The sequence below is a fragment of the Gopherus evgoodei genome, chromosome 24 (genome assembly GCF_007399415.2).
Source record: "Gopherus evgoodei ecotype Sinaloan lineage chromosome 24, rGopEvg1_v1.p, whole genome shotgun sequence".
In the NCBI taxonomy this organism is placed as follows: domain Eukaryota; kingdom Metazoa; phylum Chordata; order Testudines; family Testudinidae; genus Gopherus; species Gopherus evgoodei.
Window position 1 is genome coordinate 10043082 of NC_044345.1, and position 25490 is coordinate 10068571.

The 25490-nt window shown below is 52.4% G+C and overlaps 1 protein-coding gene across 1 annotated transcript; it reads right to left on the reverse strand.

The window, feature by feature from the left end:
* Positions 1–7862: 7862 nt before the first annotated feature.
* On the reverse strand, positions 7863–24205 carry LOC115639626 (intelectin-like protein). The gene is given in 7 exon segments (XM_030542612.1): positions 7863–8040; positions 9408–9511; positions 10284–10404; positions 18583–18741; positions 19126–19367; positions 19906–19946; positions 24024–24205. Coding segments are annotated over 7 exon segments (1002 nt in total). The 3' UTR covers positions 7863–7887.
* Between the last annotated feature and the right edge of the window lie 1285 nt (positions 24206–25490).

Sequence of the window (25490 nt, forward strand, 5' to 3'; positions counted from 1 at the left end):
CTCCGTGTGGCTCGCAGAAGCAGCAGCACATCCCCTATCTGGCCTCTATGCATAGGGAAATCCAGGAGGCTCCACACGCTGCCCATGCCCCAAGCACTGCCACTGCAACTCCCATTGGCTGGGAACCACAGCCAATGGGAGCTCCAGGGGCGGTGCCTGCAGACAGGGCAGTTTGCCCATCCCTGGTCTAAGGGCTCACAGTGTTCGCAGTTACATGGCCCATGATGCTAACCACCATCACTCCCTTGTTAAATCTTCAAACAAGCCCCTTCGTGCTTCCTCCCATTTTCCCCCCCACCCTCAGGAGGAGCTCCCTGAAAACATCAGCAAAACAACCTCCTCAACCCAGGGACTGTTTGACTCTTTATTCCCTGTCCAGCAGGCTTGTCATCTCCTTATAAACTTGCTGCCATAATGTACCAGTTCTGTGGGATGCTTTGCTGGGTGCAGGTTGTGATCCCACAGTGTTCATTGTGCAAGTGAAATGAATTATATTAAAGAAATAGAATGAATTAAAGAATGCTCTATGTGCCTTTAAGTAGAAATGAAAAGAATGCTGCAATCCAGGTGTCAGGAAAGCAGACATTAAGGTAGAACAATTGCTCCACTTCAGGGATATTGGAGATGTATTAGACTTAGATCAATAAGAGCTAGTAGGATATGCATTTTGCTCTCTTTGGCCTTTTGTTTAGTTTGCACCTTTTTATCTGTATAAATAAGACTGTTTGGGTCTTGTAAAACAGAGTGATCTGACAAACTGAGTCCTGAGGCTAACTTTGACATCATCTTAGGCAACTTCCATGAGTCAGACCTGCCCTGCTTGATAATACCTGCCAGTGAAGCTGCACCACAGCCATGACCACCGTCTTTTCACTTAGGGTGACCTCTTCACACACCTCAAAGCTCTTGAGTGGGATACCCCTATGGCATTCAGGCCTCAGATTAGGAACAGGGGCTGTCTTACAATCCTCTGCACAGAATAGCATCTTGACAACAACTTCACTGTTGTGGTGCACTTTTAACCTGTTTATATGCACAGTCCAAGGTGCATCCCTGCTGCGGGGCCTATGTACTTTGCAGGTAACAGCATGACCCCTCCCTACCATCTCAGAAGGGTCCTCCCATCAGTTTTGCAAATTGTACTTTTCCATGAGGAATAACACCAGCAGCAGATTCCCTGCATCAAACGATCGCTCACAAGGAAAGCAGAACCCCCTTTATCCCATCGAATTGGGACCAGGGCCAGACTGGTGAACCAAAACATCCGATAATTGGATGAATGGGAACATGTCAGGCTGCAGTGCCATCTAGGGACCATAGGAGAGATTGCCCACTTCTGGACCTGCGTGCGCTGGTTGTTGGGTTAATACGGAGAACCGGATAATGGAGGGTCAGATAAACAGGGTTCTACTGTATTGTGATCATCCCATTCTTTCTGAGCTGCTTGGCTTCTAGCGAGGCTTTGCTTCACTATTCCAGTCATGGTTTTAGGGAAACTTAATTTAGGCTCCTCCCTGTGAAAGAGAAAGGAAAAGTGAAGTGCTTCAGTAAGATCAATCTTCCCAGAATGAAATGTTCCATTTTTGGTTTCAAAAGGACATTTGGCTTCATAAGTTTATTTTATTGTGGAGGAGATTGTGCCTTTCATGGTTTATGGCACCCAAGGAGACAAGTTAGAGAATACATAAAATACTCTTGCTGGACATTCGCAAAGTCTCGCTAATTTGTTTCTTAGGAGCCAGAACAACACGTAAGAACCCAAAACTCAGAGGGAAAGGCTACTGCCTATAACAGAGAGGCACAACTCACTAGGTACCTGGTGACTGGCTCCTGCTACGCCCCAATTGCGTGCTGCCCTACCGAGCTCCCTAGCATGCAAGCACACCCAGGAACCCTGCCCAACACTTAAAGTCACAGTATTCAATTTTAACACAATCACAAATACACCAGAGTATCAACATTTTCTGTTTTACAAGGTCTCTCCCTTTTTGGAACCCTTTGTTTTAAACATGCCATGCGGGATTTGAAACAAATTTCAGCGACTAATTATCATGTGGGTGGAATCATCATTAATGTGCATTCTGGGTAGTTATGTTGTTGGCTTCTGTAGGAAATTTGTGAAAACAGGAACACTGGGAAAGCCTCCCCCCCAACACACACACACAAACACACCATACATTTGCTGCCCACTGGTGCTGGCTGAGCAGTAGCCTTGTGACTTCAGAGATAACCCACTACTCAGCACTCCCTCCCTCCAGTCCATTTTCATACTTGGGGAGAATGACTAGCACCCTAGCTGCCATGGCAACAGCTACCTTTGACAACTAGTTTCCCCCTTGTTACCAGAACATCATCTCCGAAAGGAAGTCTGTAATGAAACAGGGCCAGAGCTGGATAACCACGACAGCCCCTGCTGTGCTCAATGGGGTTTGTGCTGCAGTACGGTGCTGTGTTCCTTCGCAATGGGCAGGTGTTTGCTACTCTCCTCAGTAAGGCCTAAATGAAAACAAGATGCAAAATTCCATCTCTTTTTCTTGGATATTGCTTCTCTGCTTCTTGTACATTCAGGGTTATAGCTGAGAACTGTCACTGACCCTGAAGTTGCATAAAGTGAGTTTTGTTTTAATGCACTTTAATTTAATGACTTTCAGTACTCTGAGCAGCACAGCACTGAGCGGTGAAACAGGGATTTTCACCAAGATAACAATGGCAATAAAATATAGACTGAACCAATGCATGAGTAAGAGCTTTATTATTTAAACAGCTCGTAGAGGTGCGGATTTACTCCCGTGGCGCCTCCTGCTGGTGACTTCTGGGAATTAGCTCATTCCAGCTCCGGAGCACCCTCTGCAGGCCAGTGATCCGCTTGTCCTCTGGTCCCCATGCCCCTCCCTGGACCCAGTGCCCCTTTAGCAGGGGTGCTGCCCCCTGGCAGTAACCCCTCAGTCTCAGGGTAACCCCCCACCCACTATCTCCACCTTGTCTCAGTATCAGGTTACTGCCAGTTATCATCTAGCCCCACACCCTGGGGCAGGCTGTAGTATCAGCCACTCATCACTGGCAAGGAGGGTTTGGACCAGCTGCCTTGGCCTACCCTGGGCTGCCCTCTGCAACCCCCAGGACCCTTTGGCATTCTGCTAGGCCACAGTCTGGGGCTTTCCAGGCTGGAGCACCCCAGCTCCTCTGCCTTTCCCCAGCCCTGCTGCACTCAGGTACCCTGTCTCTAGCTCCCTGGAGCCAGGCCCTTCTCCCTCTACAGACAGAAAGAGACTGATCCTTCCAGCTTCCCTGGCCTTCTTATAAGGCCCTGTTGCTCAGTTTGGGGCATGGCCCCAGATGCAGCCACTTCCCCCAATCAGCCAGGGTTTTACCTTGTCTAGCCCCAGACCCTCTGCAGGGCTTTTCTAACCCCTTCCAGGCTGGAGCAGGGGGTGGGGGGTCACCCTGTTACACAGCACAGAGAGAAAAGCTTTTCTTTCTATTAAAAAAATCCAAGGAAATTAACAAACAAAAACCCTTCATTTAACATTACTCACATTTGCTTTCATCAATAAAATCATTAGGAAATACAAAGTCAAGGTTTTGAAACAGGATGGAAAGGTTCCAAAGTGAAGCATTCTCAGGTTAGCAAATGTCCAAAGACGTGTTGCCCTGGCACCCTCAGTTCAGTCCTCTTGTGCATTTGCAGGATGATGCAGATTTTATTGACATGATCCCATAGTATTTTTTTCCAGGGGGCCCCTTCCTTATTCAGCACACAGTTTTCTGCTCTGGGGCAGTGTACTGAAGGAGCCTGTTGCCTGTAGGATCCCTGCCTCATTTACTGCAGAGTTAACTCACACAGGCAATGCTCATTCTGGCGTTTCCTAACCTAAGAGTGCTTCACTTTGCAGCCTTTTAGTCCTCTGGGTGTTTCCTAATGTTTATAGCTTGCTTTGCTGAGGAGAACAGTCTTCATGACAAAGGGCTTGGTTATTTGTGTGTGCGTGATGTCTCCATTATTTATCTGGTCAGTGTCACTAGTGTGCGCTTTACAAGACAGAGAAAGTAAGGACACTCCCTGATACAAAGCCCCTATGATCGAAGGAAGACTGACACATACAAAGAAAACAGAAGATGTAAGAATTAGGAGGTTCTTTCTTTCTTTTGAGGAATAGCCATTTATTTATTATGAATTATTATGATGATTAAAGAAATGGGGGTGGGCTGGGGAACTTGTGTGGTGAGGATGTTCTATGCAGAAGTTTCCATTGTTTGGCACATGCAGCTGATCTGAAGTGCCATGCAGTGCTAGGTTTTGGGTAGCAAGCCCTCTCACAATGGCAAAGAGCCTTTTCTGAACGATGATGCAATCTTCTCTTGATGCTCATCATCTACGGCGGCCTTTAACCTTAGGCTCATCTCAAGTTCTTTCCACCTATGGAATGCTCTCTGGTGATTTCCTGCCTTCTCATGGCATGCCACATTTCTAGCCAGACTTTTCTAGTCCTTTGTTCCTGTAGAACGCAATGTGGCTGGAACATTAGACTGGAGGAGTTTGCAACAAAACCAATACGCAGCATTCTGGGTTTTTGAGTACCTAAGCCGTGGCCTTTCCATTTTGTCACCATTGGGGATTTCACACCAGGAACGTGTTGGATGGAAACTTCTATTTTCATTGTCTTTGGGGAACATGAAATTTTTCACTCCCTGTGGCCCGTGCAGTACAAGGAAGTCCCTCAGGCTACTACTCAAGTGAGTCCACAATCCTGGATGATCTAGACTTAAGGAACTAAACTCGGCAGCAGCTGTTTCTTGTGCCTCCACCACACTCTTCTCTGAGCTACACTTTTCTTCAGGAATGTGCATGGTTCCATCCATTTGAGATGGAGATATGGATGCTGCAGTAGCTGCCAGGTCACCTGCACTCTGACTAACTGAAAGATCAGGCATCTCCTCACCACTCACATCCTCACTGGGGCCGGAAGGCTCAGCGTGAACATTTGTGTCTATGTATCTCAGGAGAGCTCCTTCCTGCTTAGACAGAAAAGTTTCCTTTGCTTTCTTTCTTTTTCTGAATGCTGCCCCAGAGGGGCATTTTCTTCTTTCACTCATGGCTGCTGTTCTGTGCCAGCTAGAGTGGCTTTCAACACTCCGTTGAAGGGGACAAATAAGCAGGCTGGTAGCAGGGTCTGAGTGAGGGAAGATATCAGCATCTTAAAGGCCTAACCTGCTCCAACTACTTCAGTTGACTGTCTGTTCTCCTCAAGCGGGTTCAGGGAAGCAGCAGGAAATAGGAAGCTCCCTGACAAGCTGGTGTGAATCAGTCCAGGCTCTGGGGGTGCTTGAGAGGTACATAAGAGGATCCTCCTCTTCTCTCTCCCTGCAGCTCCTGTTGCTTTCTGTTATTCCCTCTCACCTTTTCTCCTGCCTGCCTGTTATGTCTCTTGTGCCCTCCTTCCTGCAGCACAGCACTCCACCATCTCTGTGCATCTCGAGTGGAGAGAAAACATATGCACCAGCACCAGACACAATTTTCTACACTTTGGGTCCTAGTCGCATCCTCCCACAGTCTGGAACCTGTGGCAGCTGCCTCAGTTTGCCTCATGGTAAGGCCAGTCCTGTCCTGTGGGCATGGAGAACCTAATTCCTATGGAGGTCAGCCAGGGAGGCTGGATGTGCACATTGCAGGAAATAGATGGTCAGGGCAGCATAATCCACTGAAAAAAACGTGACTTGCTAATTGCAACCCAGGCTCTCTCTGTGTGGCTCTCTGTCCTGCCTCTGTTGACTGGAGCATGTGCAAAGCTTTCTGAGACAGCTGCTGCGGCTGTGGCCAGCCATCGAAGCGAGTTTCCCATCGTCTCTCTTCTGGCTGTGGATGTTTGACTGCAGCAGCCCCGCAGAGGTCCCAGCCTCGCTCTCTAATGTCCATTTTCCCCTTGCTTGCATGGTGCTTCTTGGACCATGGTGTAGTCTCATGAAAACATCCCAGTTGTGGACACAGGGACCAGCACCAATTCCCCAAGCCAAAGTCCCCTTTTCAATCCAGAGAAACAGCCTGGGTTGTCTGGAGTGCAGGGTTTGGCCCAAGGTGACTGCAGACCCTGCCCCTGCTGCACAGCGACTCCTGGGACCCCTCTATCCCATCAGCACTTGGCTATCCCGCATTCTGCTGAGCGGCTGAGATCTGGGGGAACAGAAACCCTTTGTTAGAGACGGAAAATCTCCTCCCGGGAACACTCCGTCAGTGGCTGCCAGAGGCCATCCCTGTGAAACCCCAAATGTGCAGCCCCTCGGATTCCCACAGGGGAGAACTCAGCTCATTCACTTGTCACCCGTGGCCGCAGTCCCTGACGGGGGAATGTAGAGGGAGTTTTGCCAATTGTCCCTTCTACAGCGCCCAGAATGGGAGAAGGTTTGGCCTTGTGATGTGAGGCCCGGGTCTGAGAATCAGGGCTCCTGGGTTCTGGGGCTCTGGAATGGGGTGTGGTCTAGAGGCTGGAGCTGGATTTGTTGACAGTGAGTGAGAGGGGCTTGTGCTGAAGGACCCTGGGTCAATCCCCACCTATTCCTCTGATGTCTACATGTGGCCATGATTTTACTTACCTCTCAATGTAGGTTATTTAGCCCATTCCCGAACACACGTGTTACATCTGCTGCTGGCCACCCCTGAGATGTAGGTCCTTCATCCACACAAGGGCATGGCACATCAAGGTCAATCCAGCAGCTCCCATCCAGTCTTCACCTCCGCAATGGACGGCGAGCTCTTACCTGACCAGAGAGAGACAGGGTGGTGTTCTTCAGGGGAATCTGCTGGAGCTCTTGCATCCCCTGCTCCACTTCACTCCCCGACACGCTAAGGGTTTTCCAAAGTTACCACTAATCTTGGATAAACAAAGCAGCTGAGATGAGATGAGTGTGGGTGGATTTACTGAGCAGACTGATTCTAATGGAAGAACAGATTTCTCCCCTGCTCTAGGAAAATGCCCATAGAAAAAGTCTCTGATGGTGGGGGTGGGAGCAATGCAAATCCCTAGCCCCTTGAATGGCAGGAAATCAGGACTCGGGGAGTTAAGGGGTGTCTCTGTCCTGCTGGAGGGAGCAGATCCAGAGAGCAGGAAGAGAACGAGTGGCATTGTAGGAAAGACAGTGACTTCTACCTGTGAAGGTGGCTGAAGCTTCTGGTAGACACTAGAGTCCTGGATCCTTACACCTCCTTTGGGGATCCTTTTCCTAGGAATAAAATAGGGACACCACACAGAGAATGACATTTGAATCCCAGGTCTGGGATCCAGGGAAAAGGGATGATCTCAGCCAGGCTATGTACCAGGAACCTGATTTTGGTCCCAAGAGCCACAATTACCCAGATGAGGTTTTCTTCCCCATTTGCTTTCAGGTTATTTACTTACAGTATTCATTTGTTTGCTTTGCCGGGTCTCCACTCTCTGCAGCTGTTCACTGGTTTTAGTAACAGTCTTTCAGTTTTTGCTTCTGGTTTCCTCTTCTTACAGGGTAGCATCTGCTCAGCACTTTTTAAAAAGAAAAATCAATTCAAACCAAAATCCTGATCCTACATTGCAGAGGAAGGTTTCTCAGAATTTGGCTGCAGAACTTTAGTGTCTGCATATTTCAGTCCCTATTATTTATTCAGGTGCAGGTCTGATGCAATCTGCACCCCCAAGAATGCTCATATGATGCACGGGGGGCCCTTAGAATACCTGTTAAAAGAGAAGAAGAGATTAGATTAAAAGGTGGGGAAATCAACCAATGCATCAGCACTTCTCTGCATCATTGAAGCACCAGGCATGGGAGCGAAACAGGTTACAAATCCCCATGGTTCTTTCCCACTAGACAGACGTCCAAAGAGAAAAAGGCCTTCACTGGGTCACGCCAGCCTTTCCGAACTCAGCGGTAGAACAGCAGCACTGTGGATTCAATCATCTCCTTGGATATGCTCCAGTGCTGATGGGTTCCATAGCCATTCCAGTCAAAGGCAGGGAAATCACCGCACTGAGCAGGGTTCGCTTCTGGGAAGAACCCTCCTCCACCTATGCAGTACTGGGGAGAGAACAGAGGAATTGCAGGCAGGAGCAGAGCAGGGGCCCATCTAGCCACTATCCTGTCTCCAGGATAGTGCCAGCTGCTTCAGAGGAAGGCACAAGAAACCCTACAATGGCCCGTTGGTGAATAATCTGCCCACAAAGTAAGTTACCTCCTGACACCCCCCATCAGAGGTCAGCTAATACCCTGAAGCATGAGGGTTTAAATCCCTTTCTAACTCTTGGGACCAGACTCTCCATTGCCCTGACTGTCGTGCAGCCCCTTGCCTTGGTGCAATGGGTCCCCAGATGCCAGCGTTTGCCACTCCCTTTGCACTGGTGTGAATGTCTGCACAAGGGGCAGGGCCAGTTTAGGCCATTGAGTGGTGGTGGTATTTATCGTTTGCATTGCAGTGCCGCTTCGGAGCCCCAGACCTGGGCAGGCCCTGGGGGGCTGGGTGCTAAACAGAACAGAAATACAGCCCCTGCCCCAAGGAGCTCACAGTTCAACCCTCACCAGAAAGTTTGGGAAAAACCTGCACTGGGAAGGTAGAAAGGGGCCAGAACGCTTGATTCAGGAATCCCTGTGGGAGGTTCTCTGGCACGTGCCATGCAGGAAGTCTGACTACAAGATCCATCATACTGACCCTACTGGCCTTTGCATCTGTGGATCTGTGAAGGCACCAGAGAAGGGGCTGTGTTGGTGCAGTATCTGCCACTTGTGTCTCGCACCCTGAAACAGAAATCGAATCTTGACCTGGGAAGGCAGTGTTGCCTAGTGGGTACAGCACTAGACTGGGATCTGGCGATCTGGCTTTTATTCCTGGCTGTTCCATTCCATGCCTCAGTTTCCCCTTCTATGAAATAGGGATGATGATATTGACTCCTCTGTGCAGCTTTTAAGATTTGACAAAAAAAGCCGTACCAGAGCTAGGGATTATTATGACAAATGTGATCACGCAGAGCCCCATGGACCTCTCTGGGTCAGGAGCAGACCGTGAGTGGGTCTGATTCACTCCCAACTTACCCGTGGCAAAAGCTTGGGCTGCAGCCCTCTACTGGCAGAAATTACACTTTGAAAGACTTCCCAGTGGTGCAAAGTGCCCACAGCAGCCAGCAACCCCTGTGATCTGTTCCCCCCAACATGATCCCTCAAAGAAAAGATGTAACATCCATCCCTCTTGGCCTGTCCTGGGGGATGATTGCCTCTGTGGCACAGCTGTCCCTACTGGCACAGGGGATATAAACTGAACCTACCCTGCACCAGTGCAGATCTAAAAGGGTCCTTGTGCAGCCAACCAGATGTGACAATGACACTAGACAGCCCCAAGGCTGATCAGCTGGTCTTTGCTCCACAGCTAACCCCCACCCTGGCCAGATACTCACAGTCTTGGTGTTACAGCCAGTCACTTTCACCCCAGAACACAGAGCCATGGCCGCCTTCTCATTATTAAACACGCGGAACTGGATGTAGCCAGCGATGAATTTAGCTAGTGACAGAAAAGGGCAGGTCAGGACCATTGTTTGCCATGGACAGGTGGAGAGAAGGGACAGAGCTCTGATCCCAGCTGGTCCTGTTGAACTGGGAATGACCAGGGTCTAAGAAGCAGGAACTCCAGTCCCACAAGTGATCAGGAACTGTGAGGCTCAGCTGGGATGTTCACAGATCTGTCACTATCACGGCATCTTTCCATTCCTAAGAGCTGGTTTGTGTTCAGTTGTCTTGTATCATGTTCAAGTGGGGAACACACACTGTGCTCTCTCCTGGGGATTTTCCATTTGCTCTCTCATTTCATCATTTTCCCTTTCTCTAAATGAGTGATGCTTTTACTATGTTAGTAACCAACTAAGTTATCAACTGGCACTAAGTTATTAACTTATTTGCTGTGAGAATAATAAATATATCTATAAACTAAATAGTTCCCCTGTCATGCTGTTTAAATATGACTAGTACAATTAGTAAATGACACAATGAATTTGCACTCCTGTGGCTCTTTTGGGTAATGTTGATTGCTAATTCGGCTCCTTTACCACTGAGGTTTGAGTCTCACTGCTCTAAAATGAAGGTTGTTCAGACTGAAACAACAGGCCCAGGACTTAAATTCAGAGGGGGCTGTCTGGAGCAGAGCTCTGGTAAATGTTTTCTAACCTCCTGGAGATTTTATAGCATGTTGGGGGCAGAGACACTGGGGGACTGCGGGAAATACTCTGAGAATTTAGTGCAGGTGGAAAGGCAGAACCGCACGCTCCCTGCAGACTTACATCGGCTGTTTGGAGAGTAATAGTTGGCGGTTTGCTGGGCATCACCATAATCGTAGATGATGGGCACGGCGGGGCCATTGTTGGTCTTGCAGAAGCCAGCGCCGTATTTCACTGGGTATTTCTGGGAGACACAAACGCAGCAAGCATTCAGTGTTAGTTTGTCCCTGTGGCAGGGCAGCTCCAGCACAGACAAGGCAGCTTCACTGACACATGCTCACTGGGTGATTTGTTCAGTCAGTGCCGCCTCCCACACAGGCCAGCCCTGGGACACAGCAGTGACCTCAGCAGTGGGCAGGGAAATCTGGCATGTCAAGGTGCCATTTGGGGTGGATTTGTCACAGACTGTTTGCGGTAGGGACTGTTTTTCTGTTCTGGGTCCCTGCAGCACCTAGCACCATGGAGCCCTGGTTTGCGGCGGGGCGGGAGAGGAGTGTCCGCTAGGAGCTGCCACGATGCGGGCAGTAAATGATAATAGGTGAGAATCACTGTAACCCTTCTGCCCCTCTGAATTGGCAGCAACAAGGGCCGGGTTCAGTATCTAGGGGTTCCGTTTCAATAACACAATGCATAACCAGCTCGAGCCCCCACCCAGTGACCTGGACACTTACATACCACACCCCCGTGGGCACCTCTAGGAGGCAATACTTCCCCTCTCGCAAGCACGGAGTCTGAGTGTAGCAAAATCTTTTTAATAAAGGAAGAAAACAATGCGGCATCCCACTGGAGAAACACCACAAACAGGATTATAACACAAACCATAAACAAACAAAAAAATAAACCCCCCACCCCCAGGTACATTTGGCAATGACCTTTTCCCCTTAGGGTCTTAAGTCCAATTACCCCAAAGTCCAACAACCCAAAAGTCTCTGGTCAGTGCCACCCCAGAATTCGAGAGTTTATCTGCAGAGTTTTACCCCCCCAGCCTGGGTGGAAAGGGGGGGGAAGTCCACACAGGGTGTTAAGGGGCACCTTACGTGGGCCAGGGCCAACTGCTCCACCTCTCCGTGGAGTTCTGCTGCAGCCTTCACCACGACCAGCTCCACCACACCAACTGTGCTGCTCCTCCAGCTGTCCCTGCAAACCGCTTCACTCCGCTCACTGTTCCATGGGCTGCTCCAACACACTGCAAACTGCTCCGCTCTGCCAGCCGCTTAACAATAGGTCTTCAGGCTCCCCCACTAGTTAGCACAGCACTCCGTGATCTCAATTCAGCTCTTTCAGTGATTTCAGCTCTTAGTAGAGGAGCCCTGATGCTGGTGCACCATTGGCCCAACATGAATTCAGCTCAGCAGTCTCCAGACAGACTCCTAATAGAATTAAAAATTAGCTCTATTCTTCTTCGAGTGATTGCTCACATCCATTCCAGTTAGGTGTGCGCGCCGCGCGTGCACGTTCGTCGGAAACTTTTTACCCTAGCAACTCCAGTGGGCCGGCAGGTCGCCCCCTGGAGTGGCGCCGCCATGGCGCCCAATATATATCCCTGCTGGCCCGCCCGCTCCTCAGTTCCTTCTTACCGCCGTGTCGGTCGTTGGAACTGTGGAGCGCGGCATAGCTGTCCTCCACGTCCCTAGCTCTCCTAGTTATCTATCGTTTATCTATCGTTCATCTCTAGTTCCATTATAGTTGTTAATTAGTTTGTTAAGTAGATAGTTAAGTTAAATAGTTGTTAAGTGGTTCTTCGCCGGGGGCTTAGCCCTTCCCGGCACCCGGCGCCAGGCTCATGCCTGTTTCGCCAGGCTTCAAGCAGTGTGCGGCCTGCAAGAAGCCCATGCCTACCAGCGATCCCCACGAAGCGTGCCTGAAGTGCCTCGGGGAATCGCACAGATCCGACAAGTGCCGCATCTGTAAGGCTTTTAAGCCGAGGACAAAGAAGGAGAGGGATCAAAGGCTCCAGACTCTCCTTATGGAGGCGGCACTTGACCCGACGGCTTCGCAGGCCGTGGTATCGGCACCGGCACCGGATCGCACCGGCACCGAGAAGACTCCCCGGCACCGACCCTCTCCGGCACTGGAGTCAGAGCCAAGGCCGTCGAAGTCCGATACTCCGGCCAGGCAGACCCGGCTAGAGCGCCCGGCCTCGACATCGGCCGCGGCGCCGCCAGCACGGTCGACTCCGGGCCCGGCGGGTCCGTCGAGTCCAGTGCCGCCGAGCTCCCCCATGAGATCTGGGGTTGAGATAGTGGTCCCATCCACACCGGAGACCTTCGCCTCGGCTCGGGACCTCATTGCCCTGACTGAGCCCACTCGGCTGCCACCCCCGGTACCTCCGGTGCGGGTCGTGTCCAGAGGCAAGCCCATGATGTCGGCACCGCCCAGAGACACTCGTTCACGATCCAGGTCCCGACGTCTTGGGCGCTCCAGATCCCGACGCCGCTCGCAGTCCCGGCACCGCTCCCCTCAGCGGTACCGGTCGCACTCGCGGCACCGGTCGACATCGAGACGGTCGCGGTCAGGCTCCAGTCGTCGAAACCGGCACCGCGATTCCAGGAGCAGGTCCCGACGCTACTCGCCGCACCGGTCGACCTCCCGGCACCGAGCTGGTGGCAGGTCCCGGTCTCGGTCGACCTCCCGGCACCGAGCTGGTGGCAGGTCCCGGTCGACCTCCTGGCACCGAGCTGGTGGCAGGTCCCGACACCGAAGCGGCGCCCGGTACCGGTCAGGATCCCGGCACCGTGACAGAACTCGGTCCCGATCCCGATCCCGGCACCGTTATGACTCCCGGCACCGGTCCCCGGCACCGAGACGATCCTCCGTGCCGACCCGCGCAGACCCTTACCATCCAGGGTCGGCCCCTCCGTGGCCCTCTAGACAGCCATCCGTATCCTCCCTGACGGACAGGGGGTATGCGCTGGGCACCGACCGGCAGGCGGCGCTGTTCGGTGATCCGCCGCTGCAGGACCAAGGCCCACAACAGTGGGGATTCTGGACACCCTGGGCATACCATCAGGCCCAGGGCCCCCAGCAGCTCCCTGCTAGACCGGCGACTGCGGAGCGTAGGGCCCCTGAAGCCTCGTTGTCTCGCCCCCCTCCCTCCCCGGAAGGGGAGGAAGGGTCCAAGCAGCAGGACTCCGCTGTGGCTCCGGAGGCAGAGGCGAGGGCTGAGGAAGACCCTCAGTTAGACACTCTCGTGCCTGGGGTCTCATCCTCCTCCTCCCCGGATGAGGCGGTGGCGGGTACCTCCTCCAACAGTGCCCCCCCGCTGGATCTCAGGGCGCACCAAGACCTCCTCAGGCGATTGGCTCAAAATCTGAGTCTGCAGGCAGAGGAGGTCTCGGAGATAGAGGATCCAATTGTAACCATCCTCTCTTCTGATGCTCCCACCAGGGTCGCCCTGCCCTTCATACGGACCATCCAGGCCAACGCCAATACCATCTGGCAGTCCCCGGCCTCCATCCCTCCGACAGTGAAAGGAGTCGAGAGGAAGTACATGGCCCCTTCTAGGGGATACGAATATCTCCATGTACACCCGACTCCGGGTTCACTGGTGGTGCAATCAGTGAACGATAGGGAGCGTCACGGCCAGGAGGCTCCAGCCCCCAAATCCAGAGAAGCCAGGCGGATGGACCTCCTTGGCCGTAAGGTGTATTCGGCTGGGGCGCTGCAGCTCAGGGTCTCCAAACAGCAGGCCCTGCTGAGCAGATATGCCTTTAATTCCTGGGTGGCAGTGGACAAATTTAAGGAGCTGCTGCCACAGGATGCTCGCCAAGAGTTTACGGCCATCTTGGACGAAGGCAAGAAGGTCGCACGCATGGCCTTACAAGCCTCCTTGGACGCTGCGGACTCGGCTGCCCGTACCCTCGCGTCAGGAGTTACGATGCGTCGCATCTCCTGGCTGCAGGTTTCCGGCCTTCCGCCGGAGCTCCAGCATACTATACAGGACCTTCCTTTCGAAGGCCAGGGCCTGTTTTCTGACAAGACAGACCCCAGACTCAAGAGTCTAAAAGACAACCGGGTCATTATGCGGTCCCTCAGGATGCACACCCCCGTGACGCAGCGTAGACCCTTTAGGTCGCAACAACAGCAACAACGCAGGCCGTTTTCCCAGTTCCGCCAGCGGCAGGACCTTTACAGGCGCCGCGGCAGGAACGGAAGGCGCAGGCAGTCGGGGAACCAAGGGGGGCAGAACCAAGGCTCCTCAAAACCCCCGCCTGGTCCTAAGCCTTCATTTTGAAGGTGCGCCCGAGGGCGCAGTAACAGTTTCCCCTATGGATCCTTCCCCCCCGTTTTCCAACCGCCTTTCGTTTTTCCTCCCGGCGTGGTCCCAAATAACATCGGACCGCTGGGTCTTAAGCATGGTGCAGACGGGATACCGCCTGCAGTTTGTTTCATTTCCTCCTTCCCGCCCTCCTTCCTCATCCCTCTTCAGGGACCCCTCTCACGAGCAATTCCTTCGGCAGGAGGTGCAGACGCTCCTCAGCAAAGGAGCTATAGAGGCGGTTCCGGAAAATGAGAAAGGCAAGGGGTTTTATTCCCGCTACTTTCTGATCCCCAAGGCCAAGGGGGGCCTCAGGCCTATCCTCGACCTGCGAGAGCTCAACAAATACCTGGTGAAGTTGAAGTTCCGCATGGTATCCCTGGGGACCATTATTCCATCCCTGGATCCGGGAGACTGGTACGCCGCCCTCGACATGCAGGACGCGTATTTCCACATTGCCATTTGGCCGCGCCACAGACGCTTTCTCCGCTTCGTTGTGGGGGCTCTTCATTATCAATTTGCAGTCCTCCCATTCGGCCTGTCCACGGCCCCGAGGGTGTTTACAAAATGCATGGCAGTTGTCGTGGCGCATCTTCGGCGCAACTGTGTCCACGTGTTCCCTTATCTGGACGACTGGTTGATTCAGGGCACGTCGGAACAGCAAGTCAACAGCCATGTCCGCGTGATCACCGGCATGTTTGCAAGTCTGGGCCTCTTGATAAACACAGACAAGTCCACCCTGAGGCCCACTCAGAAGGTGGAATTTATCGGGGCCGTCCTGGACGCCACTGTGGGCAGGGCCTCGCTGCCTCTGCAACGGTTCCAGACCATGGCGGCGATCGTTCAACGTTTACGGTCAGCCCCACTGACGTCAGTGAGGACATGTCTAACCCTGTTAGGCCACATGGCGGCGTGCACCTTTGTGACCGACTACGCTCGGCTCCACATGAGGCCTCTCCAGCTGTGGCTTATCAGTCATTACAGGCCGGCAAGGCAACCGTTAGACATGTTAGTCACAATCCCCCAGAAGGTCTTAGATTCTCTCGGCTGGTGGTTAGACCAGTCCGTATTATGTGCGGGTCTTCCCTTCCACCCCTCTCAGCCCTCGGTATCCCTGACAACGGATGCCTCAGATCTAGGCTGGGGGCCCACCTAGGGACCCTGCGGACACAGGGCCTGTGGTCCCAGGAGGAGGTGGGGCTACACATCAACATGCGGGAGTTGAGAGCGGTCCGCCTTGCTTGTCAAGCGTTCTGTCATCAGCTTCAGGGTCGTTGTGTCGCCGTGTTCACGGACAACACGACGACCATGTACTATATCAACAAGCAGGGCGGCACCAGGTCCTCCTCCCTGTGCCTCGAGGCGATACGACTCTGGGACTTTTGCGTAGCCCACTCCATTCACCTCAGAGCTTCCTTCCTCCCTGGAGTACGGAACACACTGGCGGATCAATTGAGCAGATCCTTCCTGTCACACGAGTGGTCCCTTCGCCCGGACGTCGCTCTCTCCATTTTCCGGAGGTGGGGTTATCCCCGGGTGGACCTCTTCGCGTCCAAGGGGAACAGGAAGTGCCAAGCGTTCTGCTCCTTTCAGGGCAGGGAGCCGGGGTCGATAGCGGATGCCTTCCTCATCCAGTGGTCGATCCACCTTTACTATGCGTTTCCCCCGTTCCCTCTGGTCCACAAGGTCCTCCTGAAGGTGCGCAGAGACAGGGCTCTCGTGATCATGGTGGCCCCGGCATGGCCCAGGCAGCACTGGTACACCATGCTGCTGGACTTGGCCATTGCCGACCCAGTTCCCCTGCCCCTTCATCCGGACCTGATTACCCAGGACCACAGGACCCTCTGTCACCCAGACCTGCAGTCGCTGCACCTAGCGGCATGGCTCCTGCGTGGCTGACTGGTTCCGAGCTGCGCTGCTCCACGCCTGTGAGAGAGGTGCTCTTGAGCAGCAGGAAACCGTCCACAAGAGCCACATATTCGGCGAAATGGAAACGCTTCTCCTGTTGGTGCGTAGAGAGAAATCTCCGCCCTATGGAAGTTTCGGTAACCGAAATCTTAGACTATGTTTGGTCCCTCAAAGGGCAAGGCCTGGCCTTATCGTCGTTGCGAGTCCACCTAGCAGCTATCTCCACCTTTCACCCGGGTGCGGACGGTCGCTCTGTTTTTTCTCACCCGACGGTGTCGAGATTCCTTAAAGGGCTGGAACGTTTATTCCCTAACGTCCGTCCCCCTGCTCCGACCTGGGATCTTAACCTGGTGTTGTCCCGGCTCATGGGGCCCCCCTTTGAGCCGTTAGCTACTTGCTCCCTGCTCTACCTCTCTTGGAAAACTGCCTTTCTAGTGGCTATCACCTCAGCTAGACGGGTGTCGGAGCTCCGAGCTCTTGTGGTAGACCCCCCATATACGGTCTTCCACAAGGACAAGGTGCAGCTGAGACCACACCCTGCTTTTCTGCCCAAGGTGGTCTCAGCCTTCCACGTCAACCAAGAGATTTTCCTTCTGTTTTTTTTCCCAAAACCTCACTCCTCAGGCAGGGAGTAGCAGCTCCACTCGCTGGATGTCCGTAGGGCTCTCGCGTTCTACATAGAGAGGACCAAACCCTTCCGCAAATCCCCCCAGCTTTTCGTGGCGGTAGCGGACCGTATGAAAGGGCTTCCTATCTCCTCCCAGAGGTTATCCTCTTGGGTTACGTCCTGTATCAGGACCTGTTATGACTTGGCCCATGTCCCTACGGGCCGTGTGACTGCGCATTCTACCAGGGCGCAGGCGTCGTCGCTGGCTTTCCTCGCCCATGTGCCCATCCAGGAAATCTGTCGGGCAGCGACCTGGTCATCAGTCCACACCTTTGCTTCCCACTACGCCCTGGTCCAGCAGTCGAGAGAGGATGCGGCCTTCGGAACTGCAGTGCTCCGTGCCGCGACTTCTCACTCCGACCCCACCGCCTAGGTATGGCTTGGGATTCACCTAACTGGAATGGATGTGAGCAATCACTCGAAGAAGAAAAGACGGTTACTCACCTTTGTAACTGTTGTTCTTCGAGATGTGTTGCTCACATCCATTCCACACCCGCCCTCCTTCCCCACTGTCGGAGTAGCCGGCAAGAAGGAACTGAGGAGCGGGCGGGCCGGCAGGGATATATATTGGGCGCCATGGCGGCGCCACTCCAGGGGGCGACCTGCCGGCCCACTGGAGTTGCTAGGGTAAAAAGTTTCCGACGAACGTGCACGCGCAGCGCGCACACCTAACTGGAATGGATGTGAGCAACACATCTCGAAGAACAACAGTTACAAAGGTGAGTAACCGTCTTTTCTTTAACATTGGAGAGAGGAGAATGTGCAATCGGTGTTCCAGGCCCTCAAAAGGGGCCCATACCATCAGGTACACACACCAGTCCCCAACCTCTCTCTCCATTCATGGGGTTTTGGAACCCATGTCCCATGTTTAGCAAGTACCATGCAATTGAGGCTGAGTCATTTCTGTCACAAAGCAGTCCCATCGCAAGCTGCTGTGGGGTTATGCTAAGTGGGGCGGTGCATGCCAGTGCAAATTCTTAAAATTCTTTCCACACTCTCTACAATTCACCACCAGATGTCAGGGTAGCACTCATCCTGACTCTGCTTACATCAGCATGTGTCCAGCACCACTACCCGCTGCCCTGGCACTGAGGAGATGCCACTGCTAGGACAGTGAACCCCAAAGCTGGGTCTCAAGGGTGGGTAAAGGGCTTGGACTGCACCAAAGCACCTGTGTCCAATGGCCCCCCATCTCCAGGGCATGAGGTTAGGTCAGTCTCTGTGGCCCGTTCAGCCCCTCTGCTGAGTCTGCCAGCACATCAGTGCCAAGGAGGTGGCTGGTTTGGGATGTGAACACCAGCAAGTGGCTGAAACCAGCCAGCTCACCTCACACCATGGTCATGGTCAGATTCCAATGCGTCGAGGGGAAGGCTCCTTCTCCCATTATCAGCCTCTGGCCCCCAAGCATGGAGCATTTGTAGCATGTTGAGGATTTGCCCAACTCAATCCCTCCGTCTACACTGAGGCCAACAGAGCCACCGGTCCCTCCTGCACATGTCCTCCAAAAGCCCCTAGCTCCGTGCCGTCACCTGGTAGAGTTTAAAGAGGTTTCCCCCCTCCGAGGACAGGAAGCCGGTCTCGGTGTGGTACCTCAGGATGGACCTGTTCTTCCATTCCTTCAGGGGTGTCTTGTTGGTTACATGCCACACGGACAGGTCCTGGGCTTGCAGATCATAATAACCAGGATTCTGAAAATCAAGGACCCAGCTGAAACTTCTTAACCACATCCCCAGTACTTACCCAGCAATACCCATCCCCAGGGCATCTGGGCTCCTCCCCAGCTGTGGCTCATGCCCAGGAAGGCAGAGAAGCACCATCCCCATTGTACAGGGGTGAGGGGGAACGGAGGCACAGAGTTTAGGTGACTTGCCCTAGGTCACACAGGGGGCCTGTGGCATGGCACGGAATGGAAGCCAGGGCTGCCAAGCCCTCAGTTAGCACCTTGACCTCTGGACCATCCCCCCCATAATCCCCATGCCCGTGTCCCCCACCTGCCCATGTGCATTCAACCACCTCTAACACTCCCTCTCTCCCCAGCAGGTCGCTATTGGCCACGGAGAAGGGGACCCCACCTTGTAGTTGTCGCTGGTGGAGCCCACCGCAGAGCCAACCTAATTGGCCCAGTTGCCCTCTCCCTCTGGGTAGTTGATGTTGCTCCCCTGCTGGCTGGACCAGCGATCGCCATCGATGCACTTGCCGTAGACGTTGTTGTCATGCATGCTGGCCACCAGGGTCCAGCCGCACCCCTTGGTGGTCATGTCGCAGAAGGTCTGGTAGATTTCTCCATTTTCAGTGCGCAGGGTGTAAATCCCATCTGCAGGGGGCGGGGTGGGAAGGGGGGAGCACCGAGCTGGTCAGCCAGGGCTGGGGAAAGGGGCAGGGCCCTCTCAGAGCCAGTCATTAAATGGGAACCACTTAGGTGAGGAGCTTCTAGTGCCCTGCAGCAGGGCACAAACCCGGAGTCACTGGAGCAGGACATGCCCCTACATCCAGAAGCAGAGTGGCCCGATTCCCAGGGACACTAAAGCCCCCTTGGCAGTGGGAGGTGAGTGCAGATTACAGGGACTCCCAGAGGACAGGGCCTGAGCCTTTCCACACACAAGCTGTAGCACTTTAATGATACCGGTGTAGTTAAAGCGCTACAACTTGTGGACACAATTGATACTGACTTTGTTTGTATGGTCACCTACAAAGGATTATCCGGATGTGCTGGAATTATGAGTAAAATGTGTTGAAACCAGATAGACAAGGGGATAAGGGAAGATCTTTTATTGGAGCAACATCTGTTGGTAAGAGAGAGAGACAAGTGTCTTGCGGGTGGCCGTCTCCTCCTCTCCCCAGCTGCTCAGAACCAGGAGCCTGGGGGTTTGCTGTTGAACTTGTCTGCTCAGCCCTACCTGAGGGCTAGAGCTAGTGACTGTTTGTTGCCCCGCCCTGACCCAGGGCCTGCTAATATTGACCTGTTTGCTCAACCCCTGTCTGAGGGTCTGTACTACTGACTGTTTGTTGCCCCGCCTTGACCCAGGGCCTAGGCCTGCTAATATTGAACGGTTTGCTCAGCCCCCACCAGAGGGCTGGAGCTGCTGACTGTTTACCACACAGCCAAACAAATTCCCTGACCCATCTGACCAAAGTAGTGAGGCGGTGTGGTTCCCCGCCTCCCCGGAGAGGGAAGAGCCCATCCAGAGGCCGGAGCGGGCGGAGCTTAGAAGCTCTGAGCCCGCCCCTCAGAGGGTCAGGTGGTGACCTAGAAGTATAAAGGCTCCCCCTGAGAGCTCAGTAAGGCTCTAGCTGCCGGAGAAGCTAGATGCCTCCTGGGAGAGCCCCGCGGCCCAAGGCGGCCACCAAGACTGGCCGGGCCTGCCCTGCGCCCACTACCCAGAGGAATTGCTGGGCCTGCCCTGCGCCTGCTACCCCAAGGAGCCTATGGAGCTGTACCCCCCAGAGGACAACACCCTGACCCAGATACGACCCGAGCGGGAGTGTGGAAGTAGCCCGGGGGCAGCCGACCCTAGTCTGACTGCAGCACTGCCAGCACCCATGACAGTGTGTTGCAGCCAGGATCCCCACTGACTAAGCAGCGGGTCTTCTGCCGCTGCTAGGGCCCCGGGCTGGGACACAGTGGAGTGGGAGGGCCTGTGTCCCCCCGCCACCCAATTCGTGGGTGGCTGTCTCCCAGGCCTGTGAAGGCTTGGGCCTACTGTTGTTGCTCAGCCCTGCATGAGGGCCTGAGTACTGGACTCCTTGTTGCCCCGCCCTGACCCAGGGTCTGGGCTCACGGTGTTTGTTCCAGTACCGCAAGGGCTGCCGAGGAAGACCCCGCGGCCAGACTAATTCCCCCCAATATCAACTGTGTGTAGGGAGGCGGTATGGTTCCCCGCCGCTCTGTAGGAGGTCAAGCTGCTGCAAACCCTTGTACAATCCTATAATTAGGTGTGACATTCCTAAACAAATTGCTGTAATGGGGGCACGCCAATACTATGGCCCTCGGTGCCATTTTAAAATCCTAGACCAGGAGACAGCTGACTTTCTGGACAGTGACAGCCTCTTGGCTCCAAGCTCACTCTGTCTTTTCAAATATTCTTCCTCCTCTCAAATCCTGGTTCTGCTCTGACCTGACCCATATTTACATCTCCCGCAGGAAGTGATTCCTAGATTCCAAGGCCAGAAGGGAACCACTGTGATCATCTACTCTGACCTCCTGGATCACCCAGGCACAGGACTTGCCTGAATTAATTCGTGTTTGAACCAGAGCAGATCTTCTAGAAAAATATCCAGTCTTCATTTAAAAATTGCCAGTGAGGAAGAATCCACCACAACCCTTGGTAAATTGTTCCAGTGGCTAGATACCCTCACTCTTAAAATTGTGCTCCTTATTTTCAACCTGATGTTGTCTAGTTTCAACTTTCAGCCACTGGACCTTGTTATACCTTTGTCTACCAGAATGAATAGCCTATTATCAAAGTTTTGTTCCCCATGTAGGTACTCATAGACTGTGACCAAGTCACCCCTTAACTTTCTCTTTCACATAAATAGATTCAGCTCTTTCAGTCTCTCACTATAAGGCAGGTTTACCAATCTTTTAATCATTCTCGTGGCTCTTCTTTGAACATCAAAAAGAAAATATGTCTGGAACTTAGGCTTTTACTAATTTTAAAAGAGCAATTCCAAAAACTAAGCACTCAAAATAGCTTTCTTGGGGGTTCAGCTTAAAGGTTAAAAGCAAACAAAAGCATCTGGGGTTAGCACAGAGGAATCCACTTGTACGGGGAGACTTTGGCAAATCAGTAAAGTGCCTGAAACCACTATGACTTATTGTTAAAGACAGCCTAGTCAGCAAGCTGTTAAAAGCAAGTCTCAGCTTGACCAAGGCAGGAGGGGAGGGGGATTTAGGGTGCCACCAAAAAGGCTGCTTGACCCCACGTCCTTCCTGATAATTGTGTGGAAGTTGCCGATACATGCATTTTAAGAGTAGGATATGCCACAGGAATGTCTATTGAGGTTTCAAGGCTGCAAGTTCTGGAAAAACCCACACCTGGTTATTCAATAATCAGAAGGAACCTCTTACTTGAAACTTCTTACTTAACAAGGTTTCTTTAAGGGACATGTTTCAGAGTAGCAGCTGTGTTAGTCTGTATCTGCAAAAAGAACAGGAGTACTTGTGGCACCTTAGAGACTAACAAATTTATTTCAGCATGAGCTTTCGTGAGCTACAGCTCACTTCTTTGGATGCATAGAATGGAACACACAGACAGGAGATATTTATACATACAGAGAACATGAAAAGGTGGAAGCACGCATACCAACAGGAAGAGTCTAATCAATTGAGATGAGCTATCATCAGCAGGAGAAAAAAAACTTCTGAAGTGATAATTAAGTTGACCCATGGAAGGTGTGAGGAGAACTTAACATAGGGAAATAGATTCAATTAGTGTAATGACCCAACCATTCCCAGTCTCTGTTTAGGCCTGAGTTAATTGTATCTAATTTGCATATTAATCGAGTTCAGCAGTCTCTCTTTGGAGTCTGTTTTCGAAGTTTTTTTGTTGCAAAATTGCCACCTTCAAGTCTGTCACTGAGTGGTTAGAGAGGTTGAAGTGTTCTCCCACTGGTTTTTGAATGTTATGATTCCTGATGTCAGATTTGTGTCCATTTATTCTTTTGCGTAGAGACTGTCCAGTTTGGCCAATGTACATGGCAGAGGGGCATTGCTGGCACATGATGGCATATATCACGTTGGTAGATGTGCAGGTGAATGAACCCCTGATGGTGTGGCTGACGTGGTTAAGTCCTATGAAGGTGTCACTTGAATAGATACATGGACAGAGCTGGCATCAGGCTTTGTTGCAAGGATAGGTTCCTGGGTTAACGTTTATGTTGTATGGTGTGCGGTTGCTGGTGAGTATTTGCTTCAGGTTGGGAGGCTGTCTATAAGCGAGGACTGGCCTGTCTCCCAAGATCAGTGAGAGTGAGGGATCATCTTTAAGGATAGGTTGTAGATCTTTGATGATGCGCTGGAGAGGTTTTAGTTGGGGGCTGTGGGTGATGGCTAGTGGTGTTCTGTTTTCTTTGTTGGGCCTGTCCTGTAGTACCCAGAAGCAACCCACTACAGGACAAGAACCCCAGGTAACACACTAGCCATAAGAAATAAACAGAAATACCTAATGGTGTCTTTCGAAATATTCCTGATCTACTTACACATTTTGGGGTTCCAAATAAGTAGTTCTAGGTATGATCTGATGATCTATGATCATACCTGGCTTAAAGCTTCTCATAGCATAACTGCTCCCTGTTCCACTCTTTCCTGGAGAACAACAGAGACAACAAAGGGGAAGTTTTTCCCCCCATTTTAAAAAGTTCTAGCCTTCCCATTGGCTCTTCTGGTCAGGTGCCATCTCCATTTCCTTTACGTGGGGGCCTTTTTAATCCTTTAGAGGTAAAGCAAGCAGAGAACAGCCACCAAGAGGGACCTTATAGTTAACTGGCTGGCTGAGTGTTCATAAAAGGGAGCTACCCCACCCCCTTCATTTATCACTCCCTCCATCAGTATGTAGCGGAACCTTGAACTGCTTTTGTCTGAGGATCCCACCAGATCCATATCCTCTCAAACAGCAATTCCACCACCACGAGGGGGATCGGGGTGCCTTGGGTATTCCTTTAGGGCCAATACATTGACATTCTGGACAAGAGGCACAGAAATTGCTCACTTCTTTGTGAATGCTGGGCTAGAAAAACCTAAGGGTTACTAGCTATAGAGTCTTCTCCTGCCCCATGTGTCGAGCCCAGGGCTCCTGAATGCACCAGATACGGCAGGTCTCATCGGAACATTGCCAGAACTTCCGTGGCATGAGCAGTTGTTGGATCACCTCCTGGGTCTGTGGATCCTTGGTCACACAGTATAGGCAGTTACTGTGGACCTCAAAGGAGGGTCTTTGGGGTGCTCGTTGGTTGGTAACAAACAGTTGATCACTTGTGACTCAAGGTTGAGTCTTCCCTTTCCTCCCTCATGAAGTCACTATCAACCATCAGCGACTCGTGCTCAGCTTCCTCTGGCACTCCCACCTCTATGGAGCAAGGCCCGGGCTCTTCCATCTGGTCAGGAGGTTCCTTCTTCCACCATTTGTCTTCTCTTTTGCTCAGGAACTCCCTCATTTGTGGTCTTAGGTTTCTTTCAAATGGCAGCTTGTTTTCCCCCACTCTTGCATGACCTCCCTGAAACACCAACAGTCACAACCTAAGACCACAGGGTATGCTAGCTTCTCAGCCAGGTGGACCCAGCATGTTTCTTTGTGACTGCTCACCTCTAGCTTTACCCTTGAGATGGGATATGGCTGTATATCCCCCTGGATGCACTGGAGGTATATGGGGCCTCTTCTGAGCCAATGGCTTCTCTAGATAGGCCCGTATGAGCATCTGGCTGCACCCTGAGTTGACAACACCTGTTACTTGAGTGCCATTGACCTGCATAGTAAGTATCAGTTTGGGTTGGCCTGTATTAAGAGCCAGAATGCCTGCTACCTAGGCATGGCAATAATTAGAGTCCATAAAAGGGCAATTACATATGAAGTGCCCCTCTTGGCTGCACTCATAACATCGATTGTTCATTTTCTCTGGGGCCTCTTGCTGGGGTTCCATGTAGCTTCTAGGTTTGGACTTACCCCCCACGATCCAGGTCTAATCCAGGGTCTACGTTCTTTGGTTTTGTACGGTCTCTCACATGGGTCCTTCTGGTGGCTTCTGGGATTGCCTGGTTTAAGCATCTATAGCCCAGAACCCTCTGCAACTTAGTTATCCTCCATTAGAGACACTGCCTCTGTGAGAGTCATTGGACAGTGTCGATGGACCACCACTCCTTTCCCCTGGGGGAAGGATCTGTGTTCAAGGACAATGGCCTCCACCATTGGAGCTCCTGTCAACATCTCGGGACCTAACCATCACCAACAATAGTCTCAGAGTCTCTGGACCACTGCACAAGGTCATGCTCCTGGGAGATATCTCTCCTGTCAAAATCACTCACAGAACGTTTCTGGGCTAACCCAGAGTGACCTACGATGGCAGCCTTTACTTTGTCATAATCGAGAGCAGCAGTAGGGTCTAAGTTCTGAGAGGCAGTTTGTGCAGCCCGGTCAAATATGTGGCAAGTAGTGTAACCCAGTGCTTGGGAGCCCAGCGGGCTGTGCTGGTGACTTGCTCAAAGGTGACTAAGTAGCCCTCTGGGTCATCTCCAGGCCCCATCGTAGCCAGTCTAACTGGTAACCCTGTCAGAGCACTCTGTGTTCCCCAGCTCATCCCAGCAGTGCCAGGCAATCCCAGTGGTTGTAGGAGCACTACCATCTGTTGAACCAGTCGCTTCTGTTGGACTTGGTGTTGTGCTGCTAGCTCCCTGATCAAGTGCTGCTGTTTTTCTTGGTGTTGGGCCATATGTTGCGGTTGGGCA